Below are 26,948 nucleotides of genomic sequence, written 5' to 3' on the forward strand. Positions count from 1 at the left end.
CCCAACTTCACACTAATACGGAGACTAATTTAAAATCATTAAAAATATACATGTTCTCTAAAACTATAATGAATAAATAATAATACATACTGTAAAACTTTCAAACACTAAAACATGTACCCTGATTTTCATGTGACTACTTTCAGCACTGTAGCGCGATGAAGGATAACATATGTGTTTTTAGAGGAGATAGAGAACCGTAGCGGCTTTATGACAATCGTCTGCTATTAACCGCTGCACAGTTCTCCTTTTCTTTCTCTAGCGGAAGCGAGAGAGAGGATGGACGAAAATGTAGAAAAAAATAATACCAAGAATGTGTAAAAAAAAAAAAAAAAAAAAAAAAAAAAAAAAAAAAAAAAAAAAAAAAAGGAAAAGCGTCGTATCTGTAACTGTAATCGGCGATTACGCCTCGCGCCCGAATGGTACTTTAACCTGTATCAGTTCTCGCTATTAGTTGTGATACAGCCCGTGTTTCGCGCTACTAGTGCGGCGCACCCTGTCTGACGAGCAACGTGGCTGCAGCGCCGCGTTGTGTCACCTCCAGGCAGCTGCGCCGTGACGTGGAATGGGTGGGGCAGGCCGGCCTCTGCAGCCGCGGACTGGCAGCGGATGTACGCCGGTTATCGCCGTGCCGCGTGCCGTGTGCCGCGTGCACGCAGGTGGCACCAGACCTATCGCCGCCGGCCGGCCAGCGCCCGGCTGCGGGATTCTCATTAACCACTGGTCCGCCCGCCGCTGCTATCATGCGGACAGCCGTGGCAACAGAGCATTCGCACGGCCTGGCTGACGTGTCAAAGCGCTGCGCCCTGCCCTCCGTGACACAGAGAAACTACCGACGCTGTGCTTGAAACCTAACCGTTGCAATCACTTCTTTGGTCGATAAGAAATTGTAATGTATCAGTCTAAATAATTATTTCGAACAGTAAATTAAATTATATCAAAATTCATGAAATTAGCATTAATATTAAAGAATATTAAAGTACTAGGAACTTATAAATGCAAGCGATGTGTAACTGTAACCAACGTATTAATTTTTTTCCAGTGTACAGGGTGAAACACCAATAACCTGCACTGCAAGTTTTGGGAAAATGGAAAGTATTATTGATGTGCATATCTTTCAGAATGGGTTGGAGGTCAGGGGCTCGCGTTGACAGCCAATAAAGAGATTGTAATAATACTCAGAAAGTGTATTCTTTTTGCGAGCATACACTCTTTAAATGGAAAAATGCCAACTAAAAGTAGCATAAATTAGAATGTCAGTGACGTTTGTTTCAGGTTTCTAGTGTGAGTCGTTTGCGAGATGTCGTATTTTTAAAAGTTCCCACACCGCCACTTTTACAATATTTGTGGGAGCAGACACTAAATGGCTGCACACACTAAAGAAAAATACAAATGCGTATCCTACTTATGTGGATTCCAACCTGTAACGAGGCAACTGATCATCACAGGTTGCTTTCTGCATGACCACAGGCACCGTAATACATGCTTCCAGTCTGAAATGGAACAACTGCTGCACATGTGCTAGAATTTCAGCAGAGAAGTCTAAGCAGGCCCCAGCAATGCGTTATTACATATTATTGGGTGTAGTCGGTATGTCCTTGTTGACAGCATCTTTCAGCTTCCCCCACAGAAAAAAGTCGACAGGTGGCAAATCTGTGGAACAGCCTGGTCAAGGTACAGGTCCTCTGTGAAGACATGCTGCAGTACTTTGAGAAGTATGGGCTGGACAGCCATTATGTTGGTAACACAAGTTACTGCTAGTCTGCAGAGAAACGTCTTCTAGCATCTGTGGAAGATGGTCTGTTTGGAGGCTGCAATACTTGTGTGCGTTCAGTGTTCCATCATGGAAAAGTGGGCCTATGACTGGGGCTATAAGTTTGTCTCATTATCCCACACCATACGTTTACACTCTATGGACGCTGACAGTCCACTTGGCGATGCCAACGAGGATTGTCAACAGACCAACAGTCACCGTTTTGGAGGTTTACCTGGTCATGACTGGAAAATGTGGTCTCTTCACTAAACAAGATATAGCCGGCCGCTGTGGCCGAGCAGTTCTAGGCGCTTCAAAAAATGGTTCAAATGGCTCTGAGCACTATGGGACTTAACATCTATGGTCATCAGTCCCCTAGAACTTAGAACTACTTAAACCTAAGGACATCACACAACACCCAGTCATCTCGAGGCAGAGAAAATCCCTGACCCCGCCGGGAATCGAGAACGCTACCGCACGACCATGAGCTGCGGACTCTAGGCGCTTCAGTCCGGAACTGCGCTACCGCTACGGTCGCAGGTTCGAATCCTGCCTCGGGCATGGATGTGTGTGATGTCCTTAGGTTAGTTAGGTTTAAGTAGTTCTAAGTTACAGCGGACTGAAGACCTCAGATGTTAAGTCCCATAGTGCTCAGAGCCATTTGAGCGGGGGCTCTTGGATGAGTAGTGGCGCTAGGTGGGAGCGTGAGTCGGTCGAGGAGCGTGCCGGGATAGTCGGCACATTTGTGACGGTGTCCGGGTGGCGCAGTGGTTAACGCAACTGCCTAGTAAGGAGCAGGTCACAGGTTTGAAACCCGATGCAGCTGACATCATTGGTTCCTTCCTTTATTAATTGTGGCATTTCCGGCTGTGAAAGTTTGCATTTTATATCCCTTGTCGTTACCAATAGCTCTCTTTTCTCTAAGTACAGTGCAAAGTATTAAAATAATACACTCAAAACCTCATATTAGTCTTTCCCAGTGTTTTTGTTAATTTTATGCCGCCTCAAATGTTTCCATCTTACCCCTCTCTCAAAGACGCTACAAAAGAAATACATGAAAGAGTAGGAGCGAAAAAACTGTTACTACAGCTGCATAAAACGTACATAGTAAAATCGGAACGAGCAAGCGCTCAGTGAAAAAACATTGATAAAATACATGATATGCACGTCATAAAAAGCGAAGAGCGGTGGAATTTCCCCTCACCGGAAGTGGAATATTGTTACACAAGACCGCTATATCTTTAATGGAATGCCCACAGTCTACCATAGCTCACAACCTGTGAATAGTAGTTTGCACGTTGTGCATGATCATAAGATTTGGCAGATGCTAATTTTTCACTATTTTTCTTGAGCCGTATGTTAAATGCACATTAATCAGTAGTATTCCTAACCTTATGTACACTGCATTTTGTATTTTATTATATACACTAATTCCCGTCTTTGCAAAACTGTTACATGATAAATATGCTTCCTGTCATTTTGTGTATGACTGTGTTATCTTATGGTTGAAAGGCCAATATATCAATTTTAACGTTTTCATGTACGCGTTTCTGGATACTAAATTGTGCATCTGTTGTAATTTATTATGTTATTGGAAAGCTAGATATTCAATATTTGTAATGTGGCTGCACTACAGCAAGGCTACAGAACAGCGGTGTAATAATCAACCAGTTACAATATATGGTGGTTTTCAAATAACCTTTACCATGGTTTCGACGGATTTAAACCCGTCTTCCTGAGAAGGACAAACCTGCATACAATGCGACAACATAACTTGCAATCGAAACGTCTAGGACCAATATTACGCGTCAAACAGAAGCTATTTTCTACAGACGTAGGAATGCCACAGACAACATGATACATACCAGCAAAGGAAAAGTTGTACGTGTAAACTTCACATTACCAATCAGTCAGTGACGCTGTCTCAACATAACATGTGTCCACAACGGTCTGTATGTCCATATGTGAAAGTTAAGGCCCCTCATTAATATGAAGCTTTTCTTTTATTATGGGACAAACTTGAAATCAACTGGTCCCTGCAAAAGTTACATACAAACTAACCTACTCGACCAAAATGTATGAAACAGCTGATTTTTCCCGATTTTGAAGTTTGTCCCACAGTAAAATTTGTTCTTATTGAAGAGTAATTTAACCCGTTAAAAGATTGTTTATCGCAATTAGGTAAATAACGCGGTATAAAAGTATGAAATTCACGGCAACACCGCAATGTGCGCGAGAAAGGTAGTTAAAAAAGAATTCAAAACCAAACAAACCCTATGGTTGATATTACATCATTGACGCTAAATATTACTTTACGCTGTCCCTTGTACGGCAGGCGGAGAGGATCGAGTCCTCAGAGCATTTTTGTTGCCAACAGTGAAATGAGATTCCCCACTAAAATAACTTATTCAAAACCACTATAAACCACTACATTTTTTTTATCGTGGCTTTAACAAAACCATTAGATTGTTATTTTTTAAGCAATGAATACGTTGAGAAACCAAAAGTATGAAGCAATTGAATTTATTCCTTTGTTGAAAGCTAGAACAATATTATGAAATGAGGTACAGCGAAATTATCTAAGAGAAAATGAAGAGCTCGGTGATATCAACGTCTTCTTCGACAGACGGTTCAACACCGGAGGCAGAGGTAGTAGTACATTCAGATGCTTTACATGTCGTTAACAGTTCCTATCATGAAATTGAATGAAACTGCAAACATCTGTTAATTGATAGTCTATTAACACGATCAGTTTCGCTGCGTTGAACCAAAATCTTCTGGGTTAAGTGGTGTCACATAAATTAGCACATGCAGACATCCCAACCTTCGTAGTTAGAGAATCCAACCCCATGAAGAGGGGAAGTGCTCAACAAATAAAAATCGGCGAAACATTGGGGCGAATGGTGCAGGGGATGCGGTAACTGTATTCAGTAGTCGTAAGGGTAAAGCACAAGTGTATTTTCTGACTGCGAACGTTGGAAGCATCTCCATGCGTTGATTTATGTGACACCACTTACACCCGAATACGCTGCTTTAATGCAGCGAAACCGGCCGTGTCAATAAACCATCAGTTAAAAGCTGTCTGCGGTTTCATTCAGTTTCAAGTCACCATGAATTTCAACGGCTGTGGCTGCCCATGTTACAATGTTGTAAGTTCCTACCTGTGTCAGTAATTCTGTTGGCAGTTCATTATTGTGGCAACAGTGATTCATCATTCAGATTCCTGCTCGAATCGACAAATGTGAATTAATCATTTCGGATTTCATTTTATTTCTCGCTTTAGTTTTAATAATGTTCATCTGGCTAAAAGGTCTTTCCACTTCCGCATTCGACCATAGTAACACTAGTCGTGACAGTGCAAAAGTTGTCAGTTCGTGAAATGGGTTGACGTCATTTGCATATCTGTGTGGAAGCACTTCACATCAGAAATTAACAGCGTCTGTTTCGGACCATTTCACAAAAGCTGAATTGTGTCATTGAAAATCAGTTTTTGTTATTGTGCCAGGACCCGTATTACACGATTCAGGGGGAGGAATGAATGACTTTTTAACGACACGGTGAGCTTTGGGCACTGAAAGAAGTGAAGTTCTCCTCAAAATTTCATTGTTGTCTGGAAGTCGATGCAACAACTGAATTATTAATTGGTACACAAACTGGATGCATCTCAGACGTAGGACATGTTCTTGTTCTGGGTATAATTAAGATTTTCTCAATTCATTAATCTTATTTTCGAACTAATATCCTAGATATGTTTTGGGATCTAAGTGGTTTTCAAAGTCTAATTTTCTCTGCATGGGATATGTAGCGACAAAAACTTTTTTTATTTATGATTCTGTTAGCACAACGTGGTTATTTGAAAGCTTGCACGGATCCTCGATTCATCGGAAAACACTGAATAAAGCATTTCTGCAGCGTAACAGTTGTCTTGGATTCGCGTTATTTCAATGTGCGTTCTAAACTCTAACCGCTGGTCTGTAGTTCTTGTTACCGCAGGCTCTATGGACAACAATCGCGTATCACACGCGCGTGGAATTTTAAGGGGTTTTGCCCCTTTGACAGTCTGATAAATATCACTATTCAACTGTTGGTGAGTTGAAGAATGCAAAAACCAATTATATGCTTCCCTAAATAAGCAGTCCAGATTTCCTGGAGCGTCTCACTTGCGGCAGAAGTAGCAAGCTGAGGGTTGGGGCCGGCCAGAGTGGCCGAGCGGTTAAAGGCGCTACAGTCTGGAACCGCACGACCACTACGGTCGCAGGTTCGAATCCTGCCTCGGGCGTGGATGTGTGTGATGTCCTTAGGTTAGTTGGGTTTAAGTAGTTCTAAGTTCTAGGGGACTTACGACCACAGCAGTTGAGTCCCATAGTGCTCAGAGCCATTTGAACCATTTGAGGGTTGGGTTGCTTGGGGGAAGAGACCAAACATCGTGGTCATCGGTCTCATCGGATTAGGGAAGGGCGGGGAAGAAAATCGGCCGTGCCCTTTCAAAGGAACCATTCCGCCATTTGCCTGGAGTGGTTTAGAGAAATCACGGAAAACCTAAATCAGGATGGCCGGACGCGGGATTGAACCGTCCGAAGCGAGTTCAGTGTGCTAACCACTGCGCCACCTCGCTCGGTAGCAAGCTGAATTGAATGGCTTACACATTTTATAACAATCAAATCCAGAATAACATTTTTCAAAATTTGATTGGCACCATTGTGAACTCCTACAATTGCATTCGTACTGTCTATGCCTATAACCTGTAGCTTGTTTAGATCTAATTTCAGTTCTTGAAGCATGTCTTTAGTTACTGTTACACTAGACTGTGCATTACAATGTTCGAGATCACCCAATTTTAAAAACGTTGAAGTGATCGCATTGGTTGCAGCACTGTAATATACTACTGTTATTCCTAAAAATTTGGTCACGCTAATGTCTGTTGATTCATTAATTATAATGACAAACATGTTGTCACCTATATCTTGCTGCAAATTTTGCACAAAATATCGCCTTATTACATGTTTTATAGCTGCACTGCATATTGTTCTACCCAATTTAAGTTTTCTGGCAATATTACTGTCTGTGAATTTCCTCTTGCACAAATCAGTTAAGTGATGACAAGACATGATCGGACAATGGGTGGAAACAAATTGCACGGTGACGGCCAGCTTGATTCACTTCTGAATACTCTTCCACGGTTTTGAAAGGTATTTTTGTTTGTTGACATTGGTGCTGAGACTCTTGTGTTTTTTTTTTTTTTTTTTTTATGTCACTGTGGCTTATTATTGCGGCAGAACACGCTAACAAAATGTTACGGCAAAATTTGCGATATGATCTTGTGTCATCGCCTTCAATTCTTTCTAGACAGTCTGCGATTATGTACGAAATTTCTGGGTATACTGTCCCTTTACTTTACATATGTTTTGAACTAAAACAAGAGCAAGTGATTTAAGAAACGCCACATTACCAGCGGCGCTACAGATATGCTCTGTGCATACAATTGCAGATTTATTATACTAAAGCGCCTAACAAAACGGGTGCATAACAATACGGCCACAAAATAGCACCTAAACGAAGACAAAGTACCATGTATTATAAATGTTGAGGTGATATAAATTTAAGAGCTACTAGACGTTAGAAAATTAAATAGTGCTGTTTGCTGTACGTAGAATGGATCAAGTGGCTTTAAAAAATAATTTGATCATAAACCACACAAATCTTTTTAAAATCTACCATAATTCACACCAGCCAGTAGATGCAAAATCTACACACTAGACAGGTACTCAAAACCACCAAACTTAATGGGAAAAATCACTAACTTTGCAATACTGATCCAGAGTCCACCCACACCACACCGACCGAAAGATCAACGAACTCGACAGCGGTGTTTGTATGAATTTCACTAAGTACATGCAAAATAACCAGAAAGATGTACCTGCTGAACGTTGAGTCGACAATGATAAGTCACCGACGTTGTTTCCAGGTAACATTCTCGCTCGATCCTACCTCTTCTTTCTTCCTTAACAGAAAAAAAAGAAAAAAAAACGAACGAAGATCTCCTTCTCTACGTTTCGATGTCATTTTTTTGAAAATCTGACAAATACGAACAAAAGCACCCCGTGATTACAACTGAACAGCGCATTCTATTGTGTCTCATTCGACAAACCATACAACAATGCCCTATGTGTACAGTAGCGCGGCGCGCCCACTCGCAAGCCGCACACACGTATCGGGCGGGCGGGTGGCGGTGGCAGTGGTGTGTGAGTATGTAGCTGCGTTCCGAATGGGTGGCGCGCGATTTAAAAACTAGTCACACAAGCACCTTCTTAGAGAAATGGTATGATTGGAAACATACTACACCTACTGAAAATGGATTACGTAACAAGTGATGAAAATTGTACTGTAGGTAGTGTAGTACTAAGACAACAGGATAATATCGAGTTGAATTTGAGATTTGTCATGAATGAACCCAGATGCTTTTGGGGGAAGGGGGGGGGGAGGCTTGAGCCTCTTAGACCCCCTCCCCCTGAATCCGCTACTGCACACAATTAGTAGGTTTCAAAAAGGTAGACACTCTGCTGTAGAGTGAAAGACCCATTCGGGAAACAATCTTATGAATGTATCTAAGCGATTTATCGACAACATATTTTTATTCGAGAGGTATTAATAAGTAAGATATGTGAGGTTCTGTGAAGTTGGGTAAGCTACTGAGAGGCGCGGGTGAAATTAAACCTACGAGAGCGGTCGTAAGTCTCGAGTGAGTGGCGCAGTCGGTAAGAGAACTACATATGAATTGGCAATGTTTGGGCTCGAGTTTCGTTGAGACAAACCGCCCTTTTTTTTTTTTTTTTTTTTTTTTTGGGTCATCGGTCTTCTGACTGGTTTGATGCGGCTCTACGCTAACCTTTTGATCTGAGAGTAGGAGTTGAATTGAGTTGCATTCTGCATCATCAATTATCTGCTGAATGAACCGCCTGCTCTGATATTTGTTATCACAGAGTAGACATATTTAGCGAACTTCAAACGTGTTTCATCGTTCCTCAGTACTTCAAGATCCTACTTTCATCCACACTGATTCTTCCGGACGATTCTCGTAACTTTAATCTACTCTTCATAATTACTAAATTGTGATCTTCAAAAATGACTCTGAGCACTATGGGACTTAACATGTGAGGTCATCAGTCCCCTAGAACTTAGAACTACTTTAACCTAACTAACCTAAGAACATCACACACATCCATGCCCGAGGCAGGATTCGAACCTGCGACCGTAGCGGTCGCGCGGTTCCAGACTGTAGCGCCTAGAACCGCTCGGCCACTTCGGCCGGCTAAATTGTGATCTGACGTGAGTTTGTAACAGCAGCAGGGCACTCCTTACGATCCAATATCTGAGTTCGAAATCTCTTTCTGACCATGATGTACTCCAGCTGGAATGTTTCCGAGTCTCCCGGTCTTTTCCAAGTATACCTCCTCCTCTACCGAGCGAGGTGGCGCAGTGGTTAGACACTGGACTCGCATTCGGGAGGACGACGGTTCAATCCCGCGTCCGGCCATCCTGATTTAGGTTTTCCGTGATTTCCCTCAATCGCTCTAGGCAAATGCCGGGATGATTCCTTTCAAAGGGTACGGCCGACTTCCTCGCCCGTCCTTCCCTAATCCGATGAGACCGATGACCTCGCTGTCTGGTCTCCCTCCCCCAAAAACCAACCAACCAACCAACCTCCTCCTCTTGTCATTCTGGAAAAGAGTATTCGCTGTTACTACCTGAAATTTATTGCAGAAATTAATTAATCTTTCTCGTCTATCATTCCAACTGCCATGCCCTTACCCTCTCGAAGCACGTTCTTCTGTTCCTTCCCTACTACCGCCTTCAAGTCTACCATGGTTTTTAAGCTTTCATGTCCCTGCATGCACTGTTGTGCCGTCGCAACTAGTGCGCGATCGCCCATTTGTCTATTAAAAGTTTTACTTCAGAATGTATGTGGGCTGCAATGTAAGCCGGTAGAGTATTATACGGTCAGTAACGGACGAGTTGTGTCCTGAAGACTGACGTCATGACCATTTGTTGCAGCTGTGCGTGTGAAAGCAGTGGAGTAGCGCTGGCAGGCCACTTACATTATACGAAACTAAAAATCTTGATAACTAATAAAGGAGTAACCTGAGGAACGTCGTATTTGATGTACGTCCTTCTGTTGTGAAAACAAGCAATATGTCAAAGTCTGAGATCAAAAATAGTTATATTTTGGAAGTTAGTAAAATTCCATAAAAAAACGTAATTTTCCGACAGTCAAGAATTTAAATAAATACAGTGATGTAATAGTTCACCTTCAGTGACTATGTACGATGATCTGATAACACTTTCAGAGTTCATAATTAAATTTGGAAAGTTTTTACCTCTGTGACTTTTCTATAATAATAATATCAAGAATTCTAAGTAAATATGTGTATTGTGTGTTAGGGTGCGTGTGAATGAGAATGCGTGCGTGAGAGTATGTGGGACGTTCGGCATTATTAAAAATCATTCATGTAATTCTCTACAGGAACTGGCAAGTGTTCCAACTCTGTAACGTGGGAACGAATCCACTAGTGGTTCCCCTACTAGTGAATGTCGGATGTCCAAGTATGTATGCTTATGTATGAGACAGCCAGAACTTTCGCGACTACATAGTAAATTTCCAGATGTAGAGTAAAGCTTATAGTTCATTTTGTTTTGTTTATTTAATTAGAGAGTTTTGTGTTACTTAATTTGGTGACGTTAATGAGCCTAGAGGAGTGGTTGGTGCTTGCTAGATTTTGGCGCGAGCCGCGCCCTAGAAGTGAGTTCTCATTGGATGTAAGAGCTGATAGCCAATGAGAAGCGAGACGGTTGGTCACCTAGCGAGGAGATATAGTTTTGAGGGGTGGGAGAGTGAGAAGAGGGTCGCGAGCTAGCTTTGATTGGAGGCGGTTATGCTGGATGTGACTTTTCGCGTTATGTGTAAGATGAAGTCTTAGGATGACTTCCGCGTTATCGTCCAGTGTTAACGGTATCTGGTAGTGACCAGAAACTGTTGATGAAAACTTTGGAGTGTTGTGACAATTCGTTCCGACGAAAACCGCTAGTGAACTTTGAATTATATAGCGTGGCGGTACTGAGTATATTCTTACCGAGTATTTTATGGCGAGCATAAACTTTAACTAAAGACAACCACTGAATATCGTGTGCAGAAGTAATTGGCCGATCATTGACTGTGTTACAAGTAATTGGTTTCGGAATTTGGGAGGGTAAAAGTTCAGGCTGTTTTGGGTATGGTGATAACTGTGAGCAGAAACTTTAGTAATTTTCGTAAATGTGGGCTGATGATCTTGCTTCACGGCAATAAAGATCTATTGAAGGTTTAAATTTGAACTTCATGTTTAAAGTACGAGTGACATCCCCCTTCCGAATCATTTCTTTAAAGTACATAGACAATTTTCAGCAAATTTTACTTATAGCGGCCTCCGGCGTGTAGCTATGTGGTTACAGTTTCCTCAACACTGCTTTTCTGTGATCTCATAAGTAGCTGCAGTCAGGAGTTTTACGTGCGAAGATCTACCGCTGTAAAGAGGTAGGTGAACAAAAATTATAAAGGAAATTGCATTGCAGCAGCAACGTATAATCCGTCGCAATTGGTGCATCGCACGCACGCACGTAAAAAATCCGTCGCAGTGTGTTTGCAAAAATTTAACAGGGCATAGAGGATGCTGGACCGAACAATTTGAGGTAGGGAACTTGGGGTCGGAGAAGCCAGCTTAAGGAGATAACAAGAATAAAATCACGCTACTGTATACTTTTTTACTTACATTAGTTAACTGCGAATACCATCATTGACACAACGAACATGCCATTTGTATTGTATCTTACAGAATATGCTGAAACTGACGGCCATCAACCTCAGTGCAAGCATGGCGTCGGTGAACAAGATTCTGATGCACCCTGACAAAATTAATATCCCTGGTGTGTTTCGAATCACATCACAGGCAGCTACAATTCTGGCAGTTAATTCCGTCTCCGTATTCACTGGGGTCACGTACTCATGCACAAGTGACTTTGGATCTCCCTATAGGAAATAATGCAGGGGTTTCAGGTCAGGTGACCTCACAGGCCATAGAATAAGACCTCCCAATCCAGCCACCAAGAAATACTGTACCGGCGCTGCTCGTACTGTGCTGTATGTCTCTGAATAGCACTGAGTAATGAATGGAGCTGTCGTTGATTCATATCACATTCTATCATGGGACAATGCAAATACCATACAACAAAGCCACCTTATGGACAAGTAACATAAACAAAACCCGTATCATGACTTCCTGGTAATCAGGATCGTCCTCCTGGTTTCCTTCCAGGAAATGAAGAATGTACATGTAAATCAGCAGCACAGTACGTGTAAACTTGAACGCGTGTCAGTTGTAAATAAGCTGGAAAAAAGTAATGCTGCATAACGTGGTAGACAAGTTTACTTTCATATCTCTTCAAGCTGGCTTCTCCGACCCCAGGTTCCTCATCTCAGTTTGTTCAGTGGAGCACTCTCTATTTTTGTACGCTTTTATGGAAACATCCTGTGCACTGTGTTACGCTTTCAATATCCTTAAACATCCTGTCTTTCTCTTAATCTTCTATTTGTAATGTCACCATGTGTCCTTGACCTTTTGCTGTTGACGGTTGGTCTTCTGTCGATTCTAACGAAACACACTTATCACTGTACTTTTCGCAGTAACTCACTGTTTGTCCCACTTTCCTATTCATAACAAATCTTACTCGCGTTATACCATTTTCTCCCGTTGCTGATGTTATTCGATATTCGTATGACCAGAAACGCTTATCCCCTTTCTATTTCACTTAACTGACTCCCCCCCCCCCTCCCTCCCGCCCCACGCCTTTATGTAGACTGAACCATTATATTTCCTCTTCAGATTTTCTAACTTCCCTACTATGTTCAATCTTCTGACTTTACAAGCTCCGACTCGTTGAATGTTATCCCGTCTTGGGTTATTACATATATTTCTCATGGTCATATCCTTTATAATTATATGAGACAAGTGCCTAGCTATGCAAACACGTAGAACTCTGTGCAAAATGGTTCAAATGGCTCTGAGCACTATGGGACTTAACTTCTGAGGTCATCAGTCCCTTAGCGGTCGCGCGGTTCCTGACTGAAGCGCCTATAACCGCTCGGTCAATGCGGCTGGCGGTTCGAATTCCGGCCATGGTACTAATTTTCATTCGTCGCTTCAATCTGCATATATACATCGTAGGTGCTTGAAAAGATCTCTGGAACCATATAGTTTCATCTAATTAAGATACCTAGGCTTTGTTTTCCGACAGGATATCCTCTTTCGTTCGATGCCGAGCTGCATCTTTGACGAGGTTGTGGCATCCACTATACCACCCCATCTGACCTACGATGTGAGTTACCATCCAATATGTAAATCTTCATACTGAAGTATAATGCTGAAATATAATTTTCAGATAAATATAGTTGTTGTAGAAGATGAGCGAATTTTCTTTTCACCAAGAAAACTATGTATAAGAAAGGAAAGAATGAAATGTGTAGTTTAAAGCCCAGCCGGTGACAAGGTAATTAGAACTGGAACATAGCCGTTCAAAGGATAGAGGTAGAAAATTGCCTTTCTTAAAGGGGCCACGCGGGGTGGCTGCGCGGTCTCAGGCGTCTTGCCACGGTTGTCTCGGCTGCCCCAGTCGGGCATGTGTTTGTGTGCGTGTGTGTGTTGTCCTTAGCCTAAGATACGTTAAATTAGATTAAGTAGTGTGTAAGCCTAGGAACCGATGATCTCAGCAGTTTCGTCCCATAGAACGTACCACAAATTTCCATTTCCTCTTAAAGGAACCTTCCTCGAAACTACTGTGAGCAATTTCATGAAATCAGCGAAAAACTAAATCCAAAACAGGGCTGGGATATGAATCACCTCTTCTGCATCCGAATCCAATGAACCACTGCGCCGCCTCGCTCGTTCATATTTAAAGGTTCTAGCCATGAGGTAACATGTGGAAGGCCTCTAGATTTTTTTGAACGTTATAAGCCTTTATAATTTTATACACAGCTAACTAAAAACATATGGCGATCGCGAGGAATTGCCTTCACGGTCCAATGGTAATCAAAGAGACGTCTATAAAAAGTGTCGAACGTAGCTCTCTGTGAAATAAATCCTGCATATGTGTTCGCGATTGTACTTGTACTCTTTATTCCCTTTTCTACTGAAAAAGTAAATTTAAGTTATTCATTCCTGTGACAAAAGGTTTTTTGAGAAACATGCATCATCAGATACAGCAAATAAAACGAGATATCAAATAACAAGAAAGGAAACAACCTCTAACGTGAAAGAAAGGGTTGGAAAAACCGTCGTAAGTTGCATTACGAAGTCTCCTTTATTTGTTGATAGTGACTAGTTTCGGAGTTTCTTCTCAAATCATCCCATGGGTCCAGAACTGCAGCAGATGTTGTAATAGTAATACCAGTAGATGGTGGGTATGACAATAATTCATGTTGTAACAGCCCGTCTCGGTGGCCGAGCGGTTCTAGGCCCTTCAGTCCGGAACCGCGCGACTATTACGGTCGCAGGTTTGAATCCTGCCTCGGGCATGGATGTGTGTTATGTCCTTAGGTTAGTTAGGTTTAAGTAGTTCTAAGTTCTAGGGGACTGATGACCTCAGATGTCAACTCCCACAGTGCTCAGAGCCATTTGAACCATTTGAGCCATGTTGTAACAGGATACAAAGTTACATACCGTCTTCCTAAGAGACTGAAAACAGTCATGTACGTATTTGTGGATCACCCACATCTAATAATCCGAATGGTAATACAGATGCTTTACCATACTCTAGACAAGTTAAAATTAGTCGTGCGAAGAGAACTAATGCTGGAGCTCACCGGACGCTACCAAGTGATAGCGCCAGAGGCCGCTAGTGGCGATGTGTGCGTAGGACAAAACGTTTGTTATCTGATGAACACTTCTACTACTGCAGTTCTATGATTGCTGACTTTTAACAATAATCCAAACATATTGCAACCATTTATTGATGGTAATTAATCCAAGCTCAATGAAAATAATAACATGCCGCATAATATATAGCACCATATGCGGTATAGTTTGCACGTAATTACTCGAGCTGCACCATAAATCCGCCAGCAGGCGAAACGAATTTAACTATAACGCCTCCATACTATTTATAAACAATTTCAATGCGTCACAAAAAATGGCTCTGAGCACTATGGGACTTAACTTCTGAGGTCATCAGTCCCCTTGAACTTAGAACTACTTAAACCTAAGTAACCTAAGGACATGACACACATTCATGCCCGAGGCAGGATTCGAACCTGCGACCGTAGCGGGGTTCCAGACTGTAGCGCCTAGGACCGCTCGGCCACTCCGGCCGGCTATGCGTCACAGAAGTGCAAATTGTACATAACAGCCCCTATGCAAACACGCCTTTGGCATCAAATAATGTACATCCTTGTTAGATTGTACGAGGATTGCATAGAATTACTTTTTTTTTCTTTGAGTCATCAGTCTTCCGACTGTTTTGATGTGTTGCGCCACGAATTCCTCTCCTGTGCCAACCCTTTTCATCTTGCGTAGCACTTGCAACCTACGTCCTCAATTATTTCCTAGATGTATTCCAATCTCTGTTTCCCTCTATAGTTCTTACCCACTAAATCTATCTCTAGTTACTCTGGAAGTTATTCCCTAATGTTTTAACAGATATCATACTATCATGCCCCTTCTTCCTGTCAGTGTTTTCCATATATTTCTTTCCTCGCCGATTTTTTGGAGAACCTCCTCATTCCTTATCAGTTCAATTAATTTTTAACATTCTTCTGTAGCAGCACGTCTCAGACGCTTCGAATCTCTCCTGTGCCGGTTTCCCCACGGTCCATGTTTCACTACCATACAATCCTGTGCTCTAAACGTGTGTTCTCGGAAATCTATTCCTCAAATTAAGCCTATGTTTGATACTAGTAGATTTATCATGACTAGGAGTCCCCTCTTTGCCAGCATTAGTCTGCAGTAGACGATAAATATAATGCTTTTCTCAAGACTTTTCTCATGCTCTTTGAAAGTTGCTTTCCGTTAGAACGTTTAAAACAGGGTGCTAGCACAAACAGGCAGCCTGGGTGGCTGACTAGAGGGATAAGAATATCTTGTAGAACAAAGTGGCAATTATATCAAAACGTTAGAAACAGTCAAAATCTAAATGCAGCAGCCCATTACAAACAGTATTGTAAGGAGCTTAAAAATGTTATTAGGAAGGCAAAAACTATGTGGTATGCAGATAGAATAGCTAAGTCTCAGGATAAAATTAAAACCATATGGTCAGTCGTAAAGGAAGTTGCTGGTCTGCAGAGTCAGGTCGAGGATATAGAATCAGTGCGCAGTGGGAATGTTCGTGTTACTGATAAGTCGCATATATGTACAGTATTTAATAATCACTTTCTGAATATAGCAGGTGAACTAAATAGAAACGTAGTCCCAACAGGGAATCATATAGCGCTTTTAGAAAAAAGTGTTTCGAGACTGTTACCTGAAATGCTCCTCCATGATACTGACAAGAGGGAGATTGAGTTAATAATTAAATCATTAAAGACCAAGAACTCTCATGGATATGACGGGGTATCTAGCAGAATACTGAAGTATTGTTCTATGTATGTTAGCCCAGTTCTCAGCCATATCTGTAACTTTTCCTTTAGGAGTGGTCGGTTTCCTGACCGATTAAAGTACTCGGTAGTGAAGCCACTTTATAAAAAGGGAGACATTGATAATGTTGACAATTTTAGACCTATTTCTATGCCATCGGTGTTTGCTAAAGTTATCGAGAAGGTTGTATATACAAGGTTACTGGAGCATTTAAATTCACATAATTTGCTGTCAAATGTTCAGTTTGGTTTTAGAAATGGTTTAACAACTGAAAATGCTATATTCTCTTTTCTCTGTGAGGTTTTGGACGGATTAAATAAAAGGTTGCGAACGCTAGCTGTTTTCTTTGATTTAACGAAGGCTTCTGACTGTGTTGACCACAAAATATTACTGCAGAAGTTGGACCATTATGGAGTAAGGGGAGTAGCTTACAATTGGTTCGCCTCTTACTTTAAGAACAGAAATCAGAGGGTAATTCTCCGCAATATTGAGAGTAGTGGTGATATTCAGTCCCATTGGGGCACTGTTAAGTGGGGCGTTCCCCAAGGGTCGGTGCTGGAGCCACTGCTGTTTCTTATTTATATAAATGATATGCCTTCTAGTATTACAGGTGATTCAAAAATATTTCTGTTTGCTGATGACACCAGCTTGATAGTGAAGGATCTTGTGTGTAATATTGAAACAGTAACAAATAATGTACTTCATGAAATAAGTTCATGGCTTGTGGAAAATAATTTGATGCTAAATCACAGTAAGACTCAGTTTTTACAGTTTCTAACTCACAATTCAACAAGAACCAATATTTTGATCAGACAGAATAGGCATATTATAAGCGAGACAGAACAGTTCAAGTTCCTAGGCGTTCGGATAGATAGTAAGCTGTTGTGGGAAGCCCATGTCCAGGATCTTGCTCAGAAGCTAAATGCTGCTTTATTTACCATTAGAACAGTATCTGAAATAAGTGACACTTCAACACGAAAAGTAGTCTACTTCGCATATTTTCATACGCTTATGTCGTATGCTATTATTTTTTGGGGTAATTCTTCTGATTCAAAAAGGGTATGTTTGGCTCAAAAACGGGCTGTTCGAGCTATATGTGGTGTAAGTTCGAGAACCTCTTGTCGACCCTTATTCAAAAATCTGGGAATTCTGACATTGCCCTCACAGTATATATTTTCTTTAATGTCGTTTGTTGTTAGCAATATTAGCCTATTCCCAAGAGTTAGCAGCTTTCACTCAGTTAATACTAGGCAGAAATCAAATCTGCATGTAGAATGCACTTCCTTGACTCTTGTGCAGAAAGGAGTCCAGTATTCTGCTGCTTCCATTTTCAATAAGCTACCACAAGAACTCAAAAATCTTAGCAGTAGCCCAAACTCTTTTAAGTCTAAACTGAAGAGTTTGCTCATGGCTCACTCCTTCTATTCTGTCGAGGAGCTCCTGGAAGAGCTAAAAAATTAAGCAAATTCCAGTGTTACATTGTTGATTTTCTTCATTTAAACTTACGACTTGTCACCTGAATATGTTTTTTTATATTTCATTTTATCTGTTTCTAATATCGTGTTATAATTTCATGTATTGACTCGTTCCATGACCATGGAGACTTCTCCTTAATTTGGTCCCACGGAACAATAAATAAATAAATAAAATAAAATAAATTTATGTTCTTTTCGCTTTTTCCGTCATGGCTTATTTTGCTGACTAAGTAGCAGAATTCCTTAACTTCACTTACTTCCTGGTCACCAAATATGAAGTTACTTGTTATTGCTTTCGTCTTCTTCGATTTACTCTGTACCAGTATTCTGTAGCCATTAGACTGTTCATTTCGCTCAACAGATCCTGCAATTCCTCCTCACTTTCACTGAGGACAGGAAAGTCATCAGCGAATATTATTATTGATATGGCACTAGTTTCATCAACTGCGACACGGTCGTGTATACAAACAGTGATCCAATACTGTCAAATGTTTTTTATTTTTCCAGTCTTTGATCACAATATCAATTCTTTAGACGATGACCGGTTTCAGTCCGTAATGACCATCCTCAGATCTGTGTGTGTTTGTGTGTGTGTGTGTGTGTGTGTGTGTGTGTGTGTGTGTGTGAAATCTTATGGGACTTAACTGCTAAGGTCATCTGCCCCTAAGCTTACACACTACTTAACCTAAATTATCCTAAGGACAAACACACACAGCCATGCCGAGGGTGGACTCGACCTCCTCCGGGACCAGCTCACTGTGCATGACTGTAGCGCCTAGACCGCACGGCTAATCCCGCGCGGCTCCTCAGATCTTTTTTACACCATGTCCTAAAGTGATAAGGTCATAATGGCATCGTCAAAACATATAAATATAATCAGCACAGGATCGTCACATATATCTAAAATAAGGTTTAGAATAGGTCACATCGTCCGCACAGTCATTATTGCAACAGATGTAAAAAAGATCTGAGGATGGTCATTACGGACGGAAACCGGTCATCGTCTAAAGAATTGATATTGTGATCAAAGACTGGAAAAATAAAAAACATTGAGTTTTATTCCAACTCTTGAATATTTCTTTTATTTCCGTCGTTGATTCTTCGTGATGTAGACTGAACAGAAGGGACGAAAGGCAACATCCCAGTCTTATACCATTTTTAACTCCAGCACTTCGTACTTGGTCTTCCACTCTTATATTTTACTCTTGGTGCCTGTACATATTGTATATTACCCATCTCTTCCTGTAGCTTATCCCTACTTTTCTCACAATTTCGAACAACTTGCATCATTTTACGTTGTCGAACACTGTTTCTAGGTCGACAGATCCTATGAACGTGTCTTGATTTTTCTTCAGTCTCGCTTACTCGCTTCCATTATCAACCGCAACCTCAGGACTGCCTCTCTGGTGTCTTTACTTTCCCTAAAGCGCAACTGATTGTCATCTGACACATCCTTAATTTTCTTTCCCATTCTTCTGTATGCTATTCTTGTCGGAAATTTGGATGAATGAGCTGTTAAGCTGATTGTGCGGTAATTTTCGCACTTATCGGCAATCTTCATAATTATGTGGATGATATTTTTCCGGAAATCAGATGGTATATCGCCAGTCTCATAAATTCTACAACCCAATGCAAATAGTCGTTTTGTTGCCACTTCTCCCTACACGCACACCGCCACTAGCGGGCTCTGGAGCTATCACTTGGTAGCATCTGGTGAGCTCCAGCATAACTTCTCTTCGCACTGCGAATCGTACGCTCAATCATTTGTATTTCTATTTATTTGATGTAGTTGTTCCACACATGCATACATATCGGTATTCAGTCACTTAGGAAGATGGAGTGGCACAACGGATAACGCATCCACCTTGCAAGCAGGAGATGCCAGTTCTAATTTCCGCGCTGTTACATTCATTGCTTCGGCGCATTTTTTTTATCGTAGATAAAGGTCAGACTCAATATGTGACAGAAACATCAGTTTCTGTGACTAGTAGAAAATTCATTCAGATAGCAATCATTATAGCGCACTTTCTTCAGGAGTGTTTTCCATTTAATACATTATCGGCTCACTCGCTATCTCTTGCAACACTTTATCTGCTAGAACAGTATTTCGCATGGTATTTGTCGCAGAAGCAGGCGAAACACAAATTCGTGGAACATCACGCACATAGAATGACAGCTTCTGGCTTGCAGACAGACAAAGCCTTCAGAAGCGACACCGGAAAACACAGTTCGTTTGAACTAGAAAGGTTGTTCCTTCTTTGATCAACTTCAGCTCGACTCGAACCATGGGTATTTGAGCATACCTGTAAAAAGCAGGTGCCCTAAATTGATGCAAAATTAAAGAAACTATTCTTATGGAATATTCCCTCGCCGGCCGGTGTGGTCGAGCGGTTCTGGGCGCTACAGTCTGGAGCCGAGCGACCGCTACGGTCACGGGTTCGAATCCTGCCTCGGGCATGGATGTGTGTGATGTCCTTAGGTTAGTTAGGTTTAATTAGTTCTAATTTCTAGGCGACTGATGACCTCAGAAGTTAAGTCCCATAGTGCTCAGAGCCAACTGAACCGTCGCGCCTTTAATGGCCGACAGTGTATTTACTTGACTTCTGGAATGAGTATCCGCCACACAGTATTCCTGTATGATATATTATAACAGGAATTAAATCATTGTTTAGCGTAACAGATCATGTACCATAGCCATCAATAATAAATGTAGCATGCCCGTGGTTTGTATTGTTTCCATTTATCGGGCTTCGTTATTTAACATAATATCTAGCTGCTGTCCACCCACTGCACTGTTGTTGTTGTGGTCTTCAGTCCTGAGACTGGTTTGATGCAGCTCTCCATGCTACTCTATCCTGTGCAAGCTTCTTCATCTCCCAGTACCCACTGCAACCTACATCCTTCTGAATCTGCTTAGTGTATTCATCCCTTGGTCTCCCTCTACGATTTTTACCCTCTACGCTGCCCTCCAATACTAAATTGGTGATCCCTTGATGCCTCAGAACATGTCCTCCCAACCGATCCCTTCTTCTGGTCAAGTTGTGCCACAAACTTCCCTTCTCCCCAATCCTATTCAATACTTCCTCATTAGTTATGTGATCTACCCATCTAATCTTCAGCATTCTTCTGTAGCACCACTGCACTAGCCCAACCAAATTAATAGAGTAACTGTTATTAATGTGATGTTGCAGCTGGTTGCCACTACCATCGCCCGGTGGCCATTTTGGATAGTGGTGCTCTTATGGAGGTCGACCAAAAATTTTGAAACACCAAAATGCTTCGGCCAATGCTCAGTAATTTGTGGAGCAAACCACAGATTCATGCTAATTGTAATTGAAAGAACTTCAGTAAATTTATTTATCAAGCAACAAATTTCCTTGCTCAGTACAGTGTAAGCAAACCGTTGGCTATCGAAATAGTTTACAGTCCTCTCGGAATGGATAAGCACTATGGGACTTAACATCTGAGGTCATTAGTCCCCTAGCCTTAGAACTACTTAAACGTAATTAACCTAAGGACACCACACACATCCATGCCCGAGGCAGGATTCGAACCTGCGACCGTAGCAGCAGCGCGGTTCCGTACTGAAGCGGCTATAACCTCTCGGCCACAGCCGCCACACCATTATCATTGGACGGCAAATACTGGAACAAGGGATGGACCTGATCAGACAAAATGGTCACATAATCGTTGCCAGCAATGTGATTTTGCAGCGCACCAATGGGACCCATAGAGTACTACGATACAGCTGCCCAAATCATCACTGAACCCCCGCCATGTTTCATTGTTAAGAGGTAAACTCGGCCAGAAGTTTGAACCAGTGTGAAACAAGACTGCATCACTGATGAGTGGTTTTAGAATTCCAGATCGCCCTGCATTTCCCTGCTTACGGAGCTCCCTTCTCGTTGTTTTGGCGTTGACAATGTTGGCGAGTGTAACTTTCAGTTCTGCACTGGCTTTTGCAGTTGTCGTCTTCTTATTTTTCGCCACTATCCTCTTCGCCGACCATTTCATGATCACTTATTCTGAACCCATACTTTCGTTGTATGCGGTATGTATCTCTGATATGTTGCGTCATGAAATACGAAACACTTCGGTTGGCTTGGATACGGAAGCACTCACCATACAAGCACCAACAATTTGCCACATTCGAAGTCACTTAGCTCCGACATAATGCACTCACACCTACACACAACACTGTTCTGGCCACAACTGACATTTGCAACGCGTTGAGGCCTTTGTGCGGGTGCCGTTCATGGTGAAATTCAATAGCGTAATCCTCAGCTTTGCTAGCATCTGGATTTATGTTCAAGCATATATTCCTAGTGGTGTTATCATGCACAGGGTGAAAAAAAAAGTTCAAATGTGTGTGAAATCTTATGGGACTTAACTGCTAAGGTCATCAGTCCCTAAGCTTACACACTACTTAACCTAAATTATCCTAAGGACAAACACACACACCCATGCCCGAGGGAGGAATCGAAACTCCGCCGGGACCAGCCGCACAGTCCATGACTGCAGCGCCCGAGACCGCTCGGCTAATCCCGCGCGGCGCACAGGGTGCAATGGGTGTAAGTACAGAGATTGTTGGCTGAACGATATTACATCAGTATTTACACCATTTAAACTTAGCTCCATCCGAACACACCTTGGAAGGTCCAACAGTACCAACCAACCACGGTTCATCCTGAGCTGATAGACGTCACTGGATGTGGAGGGGCATGTGGTAAACACAGACTAATAATTATCATTATTACAAGGCATATGGAGAGGCATGTGGTAAACACAGCGCTCTGCCGGCCATTGTACGGTTTTGTAACCAGAGCCGCTACTTCTCAGTCAAGCAGCTACTCGATTGGCCTCTCACACTGCTTGCCAACAGCGCACGGCACACTCATGTGACCACCCATCCAAGTGCTAGCCAAGCTCGGCAGCGCTTTTCTTCAGCGATCTGACGAGAGCTAGTTTACCACTGCGGCAAGGGCTTGGCATTTACGTCACTTGCAGACTAATCATTATCGCTATTACAAGTCGTTTGTTTTTAGGCTGAGTAGTACATATGGCAACAGCAAACCATTTGGTCTTACACTGAGGTGATGAAAGTCATGGGATAGCAAGATGCACATACACAATATGTGACATCGGCCGCGTCTTGGTCTTTTCCTCAAATTTCTTAATCGACATCAGGTATAAGTAATTCAATCTTGCATACCAGTTTTAATGAGCTCATGAAACATGAGTGGCTATGAGATTCGAATGGGGCGTGAAGTCTGCAAGTACCGCCGCTGTACGGACGATCCTGCCCACTCCTAAGGAAACACTCTGACGGAGCTCAGAGGCGCACCACGACCACCACGCACACAATCGAACGGTGGTAAGGCGGCATTGCGATGCGAGAGACTGGCGCAGAAGCATAGAAAATTTTGCGCAGGGATCTTTATATTAGAACTGTTAAATTTACAGTGATTCCTACTATCTATGCAGTGTTCAAATTCAGAGGCTCAACACAAGCATTCTTATTCTATTTCTCTTCATATGAGGGTACCGGATCAAATAATCACTCACGTCATTAATTAAAGGTGAAGTTATTAATGCCGAAAATAGGTGCTCTTTTTCCATTATATCCCAGTTGTGGGTTTTGTCTTCAATTGTTTGTCGTACTCAGTTGTTAATTTATAAACTTTAATGTGGTGTTCCGTGTACAGTCAGTTCACCAAGGTCATTGCTAATTCCATGGAGACTCCCTGCAGCACTGTATCTGGCGTGCCAGCGGACAGAACGAGTTACCCTGTGGCCACAGGCAGCACTAGTAGAGGCGAAGGTTAGTTGCAAAAGACCAATGGCGGTAGTGTCGCGTACAAGATGTATAAAAGGGCAGTGCATTGACGGAGCTGTCAGATGACTAATGTGGTAAGGTTTTCGACGTGATTATGGCTCCAGGATGGGAATTAGCAGATTATGAAGCCGAAATGGTAGCTGGAATTAGACGCATGTGACATTCCATTTCGGGACTTAATTGAAAGGTCTGTTCGTGCACAAAATCCTGAACCGACAACACTTTTGCAATTGTAGTCGGCTATAGAGCCGACAAGGCTCGATATTTCTGCAGGGGACTGTCAGTGACTTGCTGAGTCCGTGCCACGTCTAGTTGCTGCACTACAGTAGGCAAAAGGAGGTCCGACACGACCTCTACATCTGCATCTACCTAGATACTCCGCAAGCCACCGCATGGTGTATGGTGGAGGGTACCCTCCACCACTATTAGTCATTTCCTTCCCTAATCTAATCGAAAAAACGGCTATCTATATGTCTCTGTAAGGGCCCTAATTTGTCGAATCTTATCTTCAGGGCCTTACGAGCAAAGGATGTTGGCGACAATAGAATCGTTCAGCAGTCAGCTTCAAATGCCGATGCTCAAATTTTCTCAGTAGCGTTTCTCGAGGAAAACGTCGCATCCCCTCCAGTGATTCCCATTTGAGTTCCCGAAGTATCTCCGTAACACTTACATCTTTTTCGAACCTACTAGTAACAAATCTAGCAGCCCGTCTCTGAATTTCCTCGATGTCCTCCTTCAATCCGACCTAGTACGGAGCCCAAACACTCGAGTAGTACTGAAGAATAGGTCGCACCAGCGTCCTATATGCGGTCTCCTTTACAGGTGATCCACACTTTCCCAAAATTCTCCCAATAAACTTAAGTTGACCATTCGCGTTCCCTTCCACAGTTCTCACATACTCGTTGCATTTCATATTGCTCTGCAACGCTACACCCAGATATTCAAACGACTTGACTGTGATAAGCAGGGCACTAGTAATACTGTAACCGGACATTGCAGATTTGTTCTTCCTATTCACCGCGTTAACTTCCGTTTTTCCACACTTAATGCTAGTTGACATTCATCACACCAACTAGACATCTTGCCTAATTTAATAATACTAGGTCCACGGGAAGTTCGTTATAGATTTTGACGAGTGGGTTTGTGGGTACAAAAATATGTAACATAAACATCCGTACCTTTTGACTGCATTGACTTAGAAGCTTGTCTAAGTCGTCTTGTATCTTCCTACAGTCACTCAACTTCGACTCCTTACCATACACCACAGTACCACCAGAAAACAACCGAAAAAATGGTGCCCACCCCGTCCGCCAAATCGTTTCAGCATAGAGAGAACAACAGCGGTCCAATAACACTTCCCGCGGCCCTGCTGACGATACTCTTGTCTCTGATGAACGTTCGACGTCTAGGGCAACATACTAGGTTCTTTTACTTAAGAAGTCATAGAACTACTCACATATCTATGAACTTAAGCAATATGCCCGTACTTTTGTTAACAGCCTGCAATGGCGCACCGTGTCAAATGCTCACCGGAAATCTAGAAATACGGAATCTGGCTATTGTCCTTCATCAATAGCACACAGTATATCATTGAGAAAAGGGCAAGCTGAATAGTTTTACACGAGACATACTTTTTAAAACTATGCTGATTCATCAACATAAGCTTCTCAGTTTCCAAGAATGTGTATTATAAATGTGTATTATATTCGAACTAAGAACATGTTCAAGGATTCTGCAGCAATCCTAAGTTAGGGATATTGGTTTGCAATATTACGGATACGTTTTTTTTCTTTTTTCTTACGCTTCTTATGCACAGGAGTCACCTGCGCTCTTTTCCAGTCGCTTGGAACTTTTGTGCTGGGCCAGAGACTCACTAGAAAAGTAAGCTAGTTAAGGGGCCAGTGCCGTGGACTACTCTTTGTACAACCGAAATGGGATTCCATCCAGACCTGGTGACTTATTTGCTTTCAAGTCTTTCAGTTGTTTCTTTACGCCAGGGATGCTTATTACTCTGGCATCCACAAGGGAGTCTGTCTAATGAAGACGTATTGTTTGTACGATTACCTCATGAGCCGTGCTCCGTCTCGCGTTTGTGCCGTTGACAGGTTGGCGACGTGTATTCGGATTGTGACCTCTCGTTTTCTTAGTGCGTTCACTGGCACCACAAAGTCTTTTCGCTTTGTCTGTCCGTGATAGCAGCAGCGGCGTTTATCAAAAAAAAAGAGCACTATGAGAACATCTGAGGTCATCAGTCTCCTAGAACTTAGAACTACTTAAACCTAACTAATCTAAGGACATCACACACATCCATGCCCGAGGCAGGATTCGAACCTGCGACCGTAGCGGTCACGCAGTTCCAGACTGAAGCGCCTAGAACCGCTCGGTCACAACGGCCGGCGGCGTTTATCGATAGCGAGTACTGTGGTACTACCTGTGGAGCGACCTCTAGTTTTTCCGGGTCGTCGTGTGTCGTAGTTCGAGTTGGGCGGAGAACCAGTGAGGTCCGCACAGCCCCAGGACTCGCCGGGACAGCTGGCAGTACATGTACTATCCGATAGAAGGATGTGGTCGCGAGAGTGCACGACCACGCCAAGGACCGGATTCAGCTAGTTTAAGTTGAATGGATCGTTAAATCCGAGTAGTGAAACCGCCACCATAGTATGTGTGTCTGTCCGCCGAAGTGACCTCATGGTAACAAGCTGTTAGTTGGCAATTCATACTGGGACGTTCTGCTTACCTGACTTGATCGAGAGCGACCGTTGGTTGGTCGTTCGGTCGGTCGTCTGAACGGACGACGTGTATTTTTTCTTCCGACGGCTTCTGGGTTCTCTGTGTTTGTGTCGACTTTTAATTCGTCCTTGTTGCTCCACAGTGACTGGTTTCTGTATTGTTTGAGTTGTTTGTGGAATTGTTTTCGCGGATCCGTGTGTATATAGTGTGGTTTTGAATGAGCAGTCATTTTAACGCTGTCTGCGTAATGGATTCGTGGAGGCAGCTTGTTGTGATTACTCCAGTTAGAAGTCAACAAACGAGCAACCCATCTCACAAAAAATTTTACTGCTGTTAACCCCTCGCGTTCTTTCTGCAGATACGTACAGGACATCATTTATTTCACATACTTTTAAATATCTATAGTCCAATACGACATTCTACACTTTCTTCACGTTTCTATCAGTTGTTGCTGTTTTACGGACGGCTTTCAATTGGTTATCCTCAACTGAACTACGGTC

General features: G+C 42.4%; 1 protein-coding gene across 1 annotated transcript in view; it reads left to right on the forward strand.

The window, feature by feature from the left end:
• Positions 1 to 743: 743 nt before the first annotated feature.
• The window catches only part of LOC124606223 (prolactin-releasing peptide receptor-like), a 59,769-nt gene continuing 33,564 nt past the window's right edge, over positions 744 to 26,948 (forward strand). Inside the window, exon 1 of the mRNA XM_047138199.1 lies at positions 744 to 815. Coding sequence (XP_046994155.1) covers positions 744 to 815 — 72 coding nt within the window. The remainder of the gene's footprint in view (positions 816 to 26,948) is intronic.

Source organism: Schistocerca americana, chromosome 3, assembly GCF_021461395.2.
Source record: "Schistocerca americana isolate TAMUIC-IGC-003095 chromosome 3, iqSchAmer2.1, whole genome shotgun sequence".
NCBI lineage: Eukaryota > Metazoa > Arthropoda > Insecta > Orthoptera > Acrididae > Schistocerca > Schistocerca americana.